This window comes from Athene cunicularia, assembly GCF_003259725.1.
Source record: "Athene cunicularia isolate RWA chromosome Z unlocalized genomic scaffold, athCun1 chrZ_part3, whole genome shotgun sequence".
Classification (NCBI taxonomy): Eukaryota; Metazoa; Chordata; class Aves; order Strigiformes; family Strigidae; genus Athene; species Athene cunicularia.
Window position 1 is genome coordinate 7,322,555 of NW_020799144.1, and position 7,168 is coordinate 7,329,722.

General features: G+C 42.3%; 1 protein-coding gene across 1 annotated transcript in view; it reads right to left on the reverse strand.

The window, feature by feature from the left end:
- Positions 1-5,865, reverse strand: part of SUSD1 (sushi domain containing 1) — a 56,839-nt gene extending 50,974 nt beyond the window's left edge. The window contains exons 1-2 of the mRNA XM_026866496.1: positions 5,847-5,865; positions 5,322-5,510 (exon numbers count right to left, since the gene is read on the reverse strand). Coding sequence (XP_026722297.1) covers positions 5,322-5,510; positions 5,847-5,865 — 208 coding nt within the window. The remainder of the gene's footprint in view (positions 1-5,321; positions 5,511-5,846) is intronic.
- Positions 5,866-7,168: the final 1,303 nt, after the last annotated feature.

The window sequence follows — 7,168 nt, forward strand, 5'->3', positions numbered from 1 at the left end:
TTTTTTTAAACTCTGTTCCCTGGCACAACCCTTTTCCTTCCCCAGGACGCTGCCTCTGCCCGGCCCCGGCGAGTGACAGAGCTGATAAGGGCTGTGGCTGCGCGGCGGCCGGCCCTCAGCCCGGGCGCGCGGAGGGAAGTGGAGGGATGGGTTATTCGTGATTCCAGGGAAAGGGGGAAAGGCGCCTGGAAAGTTGCACCTGTTTGTACCCGTCAGCTGTGCTGCTCCTGGCCTGCCCGCCGTGACGTCTTCCTGCTCCGGGAAGCAGCGGCGGGACGGAGCAGCACCTCGGGCTGGTGTTGGGGAAAGGCGGCCACCGGCGGGTCCGCAGTGCCACGGCCGCCTTCTGCAAAGGGCCCCTGGTCCCCTGTGCGCAGGAGGGAGCCGCCCGACAGCTCTGCTGCACCCGTCTGCAAACTTGCTTGAAGTTGACATGCCCGTTCTACAAATGCGTGAAAATGGTGTAACTGTACACCGCCATCCCTTGGTACTCGAAATTAAGTTACGCCTTCTCGCTGTTCGCCTTGCCGCAGGACGAGTAAACCCCAAATCTTTGTTTTTAATCAGTACCAGCAGTGTTGCCTGAAGAGTTTTCTGCTGTTGAAGAACAGTAATCCTCCTAAAGTTCGTGCTCCTCATTCAGATCCGCAAGCCTGAATTTAGAAAGCCGCAAAAACTTGCATTTACTTACAAATGCAATTACCCAGTTATCACAGCTGCAATAGAGGCTTGCCACGGAGATGGAATGGAGGGAGCTTAACACAAAGGTAGATTTAGGTACCTTTAATATGCTCTAATGAGCTTCCTGAAGACTCTTTGCTCACTTTAATGCTAACACAGTCAAGTCTCCCATCATGACTACATCTAAATGTTGCATAACCTGATCTTCTGCTGCTGTGTATGCACAAAGACCAAAAAAAAAATAAAAAATCTTTAATTTCAATGAAAACAAAACCCAGTTTCATAAACTATCAGCTTTATTGATTTAGTTATGTAAGCATGTCTTATTCCAGTGTTTTTAATTACTGTTTTGCCCAGCTAAGCATGTATATCTTTTTAACCAGGTTCTGCTACCCTTCAGTTGAAGAAAATACAAGACCGAGACTAGAAAAAACCTTGTTTCATTCCAGTCTAGCAGATCTTAACCAGCAGATTAGTTGCTGTTTAAAACATAATTTAATACTGAATAATTAAATTACACACAGAGGCTACTTTAAACTACATGTATGTTGTTTGCACATCTCAATTCAAAGCAGAGCCATATGAAATGTCAAAAGGATGAGAGGTCATCTGTTCTAGTTTTCTGCTCTACCAGGATTGACTCTACATAAATTATTCCTGACATACTTGTCTAACCTGCTCTTTATAGTGACAGTGATATAGAATTCACAGTATTCCCAAACAGTCTGTTCCAGTATTTTGCTCTTTATAATATGAAAATGGTAATCAAAGGTTCAATTTAACACTTCGTTAAATTGTTAAATCTTTTTTCAGTTCACAACAAACTTCCAATAGTATTCATGATATGGACCAAGGTTTGAATCAGCCACTGAAATGAGTCACAGATCACTTCTGTTCCAAGGTCACCTGCCCAAGCCTTCAACTAATTTATTTAGAAAGACAATTAAAGATTCAGGAGGGTAAGAGAGATCAGTGTCCCAACATGTTTAGGCAAATGTAGCTTATTTCATACAAAAATCTGTCTAATGAAAATACAAGACAATATCCATGTAGATTTCCTGTTCTGGATGGGATAAGGTTTTTAATCTTTTTACTGTCAAACTTAATAGAACCTAGTTTGTATTTACAATGTTTCTTTTGCACCTAGTAGCATTAAATCTCAATACCCAAAAGGCATTTCTACCAGTATTTGATTCCATTTCTCTTCTTGTGATTAAAAAAAAAAAAAAAAAAAAAAAAAAAAAAAAAAGTCAAAGTAATTGAATTCATCCAGAGACACTTGGAAGTTTCCTCTGCAGTTTTTCCTTGCAGCTGTCTAAATGGAGATAATCAAAAATCAGAAAGGCAAGCAGGATTAAACATCTCAGCCCTATTTGTTGTCTCCTTTGCAGACAGTGAATGTCACTATGTCATCTAAATCACACTCTTTTTGTAAGGATGTTTGGCATAGATTACACTAGTTACTCTGACATATAAAGACAAAATATTTGATACTAAAGGCTCTTTCAGCAAACAGATTTTTAAAACCACAGTAGACATCTTCAGTCAGAGTGAATGAATGTAATTCATCCTCATTAACAGATCACTCAGCTATTCACAATGCAGTTGCATTCTCAGACAGCTTGCTATCAAGCACTTCTTTCCAGCTGGCAATGAAAAGAGTAACTGCAACTTGATGGAAGGTTCCTCCCATCCGAATTCTGCCTCTCTTGCCCATTTAAAATTAATTAGATTAATAACTGGTTTCTGTTTATGCACTTAATTTCTAGAATAAGCAATAGCAGTAGTTGAAGCAGAAATAACTGAAAAGTTGGCTGACCCTCTTCGGCGAAAATGCTTCAGTAAATATTGTGTGGAATAAGAACATTCTCTTATAATGAATTTTACTACAAAGGCAGTATTACCACTCAAGTTGTTTGCAGTATTTTTGTCTGTACTTTCAGGTGCCCCTGTGCCACTGTCTCAACTCCTGACAAATGAAGTCAAGATGAAAAAAAGACGTGGGATTTCTGCAAAAGAATTAGAGTGAGAGATACCTGAATTTGAACCTTAAATATTGAATGCTTCTATACAGTTTCTGAACAGCCATAGGCCTTGGATGAAACAGACATCAGAGCATACCATGTATATCTCATAGCAAGAGCATGGTAGGTGATAAAGCTGGGTGACAGTTGCTGCTAATCAGAAAAGCAGTTCTACAGAGCAAAAGGCCTGCTATCTGTGGGTTTTAGCATAGGAGCAGGAGTTCAAACTGAGCTTTGCCACAAACTCACTGTGACCTTTGATAACCACTTTCTGCCTCTCATTGCTTCTCCCTTCCACTTCACTGTGAAAGTGGGATAATATTCCTGCATAGGTGTGTTGTGTCTTAACACCATAAAAGTGGGTCTGACAGGATGCAATGTAAACTTCTCTGATAGAAGCTTTGATCACTACAATGTGCCCCAATTTCTAAACCATAAGGACTTGATGCCAATCACTTTATGGGCCAGCGTCCTAACATTGTTGGATCTTGGAATATCATGTGGATGTTGCTGACTAGTCTTTGCTTCTGATCGTTTCACGTTGTTATATACAAGCTCTGTCATTATTTTGAGGGCCATGCTGACAGAAGGCAATAGTTAAGAGGAGAGAGGCAGAGTCACAAAGGAAAAGTAAAGGGGAAAAAAGAGAAACAGCACCTCCTTCATACATTATTAACAGAAAACAAAAAAGTTGTGATTTTCTTGACTCCAAATAGGTGAACAGACATCTTTTCCTTTTTGATCACAGAACATCTGCTAAAATCAGAAGACAAAGAACTGGGCAATGAGCTTAATGCTTCCTTCTCTGCCACGATACCCGAGCTCATCCAAATGGGTGCTGGCCTTAATGTCACAGCTGCACAGCCATTAATAACAACTTATAGAAAAGGTAAAAATGAATAATAATTTCTGTGATAGGTAGAGGAAGAAAACCAAATCCCGCTATCTGTATTATCCTCCTCTCACCATCATTCATTATTTTGGGGCAGGATCAGTCTAGAAGTGCAATAATCATTAGATGGGAAATATAGCAACTTGTCCAACTATATTATCTATCACAATAAAAAAATCCCTACACACATCTTAGAAGAAGGGAAAACCAAATAATGACTAGAGACTATAAATCAAAGGGTTGTCCTCAAGCTGTTCAGAATCATAGAATCGTAGAAACATAGAATGATTTGGGTTGGAAGGGACCCTAAAGATCATCTAGTTCCACCCTCCCTGCCATGGGCAGGGACACCTTCCAGTAGATCAGGTTGCTCAAAGCCTCGTCCAGCTTGGTTTGAAAGCTTCCAAGGAGGGGGCAGCCACAACCCCTCTGGGCAACCTGTATCAGTGCTTCACCACCCTCACAATGAAGAACTTCTTCCTTATATCTAATCTAAATCTAACTTTTTTCAGTTTAAAAGGGTTACCGCTGATCCTATCCCTGAACCTCCTGATAAGAGTCCCTCCCCATCTTTCCTGTAGCCCCTTTAAGCACTGGAATGCTGCTGTAAGGTCTCCCCAGAGCCTTCTCTTCTCCAGGCTGAACAACCCCAACTCTCTCAGCCTGTCCTCACAGGGGAGGTGCTCCAGCACCCTGAGCATCTTTGTGGCCTCCTCTGGACTTGCTCCAACAGGTCCATGTTCTCATGTTAGGAGCCTCAGAGCTGGACACAGCACTGCAGATGGGGCCTGCAGTGAGAGCAGAGTAGAGGGGGAGAATCTGCTAGCCACAGTTCCTTTGATGCAGCCCAGGACACAGTTGGCTTTCTGGGCTGTGAGCACACATTGCTGGCTCATAGTCAGTTTTCCATCCACTACTATCCCCAAGTCCTTCTCTGCAGGGCTGCTCTCAATCCACTCATCACCCATCCTAGATTTGTGCTTGGGATTGGCCTGACCATGTGCAGGTCCTTGCACTTGGCCTTGCTGAACTTCATGAAGTTTGCACTGGCCCACCTCTCCAGCCTGTCCAGGTCCCTCTGGACAGCACATCCCTTCCCTCCAGCGTGTTGACCACATCACATACACATTTGCTGTCATTTGTAAACTTGCTGAGGATGCACTCAATCCTACTGTCCATTATCACCAACAAAGGTGTTAAACAGCATTGGTGGCAATACTGACCCCTGAGGAATGCCACTCGTCAGTGCTCTCCACTTGGACATCAAGCTGTTGACCACAACTCTTTGAGTGCAACCATCCAGCCAATTCCTTATCCACGGAGTGGTCTATCTTTCAGATACATGTCTCTCCAATTCAGAGACAAGGATGTCATGTGGGACTGTCAATTGCTTTGCACAAGTCCAGGCAGATGTCAGCTGCTCTTTTCTCATCCACCAATGCTGCAACCCTGTCATAGAAGGTCAGCAAATTAGTCAGGAACAATTTGCCCTTAGTGAAGCCACATTGGTTGTCACCAATCAACTCCTTATTTTCCAAGTGCCTTAGCATAGTTTCCAGGAAGATCTGCTCCACGATTTTGCTGAGCACAGAGGTGAGTCTGACTGGCCCGTAGTTCCCTGAATCTTCCTTTATTGCCTTTTTACAAATGGGGTTATTTTTCCCCTCTTCCAGTCAGTGGGAATTTTGCCAGTCTGCCACAAATTCTGATGGATAGTTTCTTACCTACTTGGTCCTCCTGTTCCCTCAGGACCCACGGATGCACCTCATCAGTTCCCAAGGACTTGTGCATCTTCAGGTTCCTTAGATGGTCTTGAACATGATCTTCTGTGGTGCATGGTTCTTCATTCTCCCAGTTGCTCCCTGTACCTTCTACATCCTGGTTGGTGTGGCTAGAGCCCTTGCTGCTGAAGGCTGAGAGAAAAGAAGTAATTCAGTATCTCAGCCTTCTCCATATCCCAGGTGACCAAGTCTCCATTTTCCTTCTAGAGAAGGCCTATATTTCCTCTAGTCTTCCTATCATCACCAATGTACCTGTAGAAGCCTTTTTCGTTGCCCTTGATGTTCCTGGCCTGATTTAATTCTATCAGGGCTTGGGCCTTCCTAACCTGGTCCCTGGCTGCTCAGACAATTTCTCTGTATTCCTCCCAGGCTACCTGTCCTTGCTTCCACCCTCTGTAGGCTTCCTTTTGTGTTTGAGCTTGTCCCGGAGTTCCTTGTTCATGCATGCAAGCCTCCTGGCATCATTACCTGACTTCTTTGTTGTCATGCATCGCTCCGGAGCTTGAAGGAGGTGATCCTTGAATATCAAGAAGCTTTCTTGGGCCCCTCTTCCCTCCAGGGTTTTATCCCATGCTACTCTGCCAAGCAGATCCTTGAACAGGCCAAAGTTTTCTCTCCTGAAGTGCAAGGTAGTCAGTGAGCTTGCTGCATGCCCTCCTCACGACCTTAAGGACCTTGAACTCCACTATTTCATGGTCACTGCAGGCAAAGTAGCTGGGCATTCTTTACCCATAGCTTTTTTCCCTACAGACCAGTTGTGTTCTGTCACCTTGAAATCTCATATTTGCATCAACACTTTATAGTGGGAAAGAAGAGGGAAGAATCTAATAATCATACCTTTCATAGTAAGTACCTTGATGTTCATTCCCTGTGCTGTTTTGTAAGCAAGTCAGCTTTCACATGCTGTTTATCAAGTTTAAAAAAACCATTGTTGTCTCCACAGAAAGCAACTAAACTTACTGTGTTTTTAGAATCTGTGAATGCAAAGCCAGCCTGATGAGTTAGATTTCAGATTCATTACATTATGCATTCATTCTTGGCATACAAGGACAGAGTGATTTTGATTGGTTACAAAAACAGCACAAGGTCTGCTCTTTTGTCTTTCAAAATTCAATTTAGTTTTAACTCTATTATTTCTACATTTACTGGCACTCAGAAGAGAAAGAGACACTGGGTGGTGACATTTGTATGTTGTCGTATATTGTAGTAAAGACATAAGATTGACATTTCTAGGGAGATAAAAAGTCACCTTGTCTTTTTTTTTATATATATTAATTGCAAAGCTGAGAGCCCTGTTTGCCTTCAAATACTTTATAATATTCCCATGAGACTCTTCAAGTCTATCAGTAGTGCTGCTATCCAGAAACTGGCAATAAGAGACCACGTGCTACAGTAATTTAAGGTTCAATTCTGTCTAGTACTGAACCACAAAAATACAGTAGCTAAACGAAAAAATCATTGACCTTTACTAGAAATCTACTACTTGCTTCTTTCCATTAGGAACAGTGTATGTGTTAGTAAATAGGACCTAAATAGCAATTTGGGATGAGAGGTATGCTTAAAATGGTTGAAACTTCTCTATAAAAGCAAAAGAATTTTGGGGATAGGTGTTCACATTCTAAAGGGTCCTAAAAATTTTGAGGAAAACACACAACTAGATAGCCAGTTTTTCCATTATATATAGACCCCAAATTAGGGAGATTACTGTTCATCTCTGATGAACAGTCTGTACCTGAAAATGCATTTTCATATGTACTGGCTTTGGGACACTGCTTGTCAGACCATAAAAC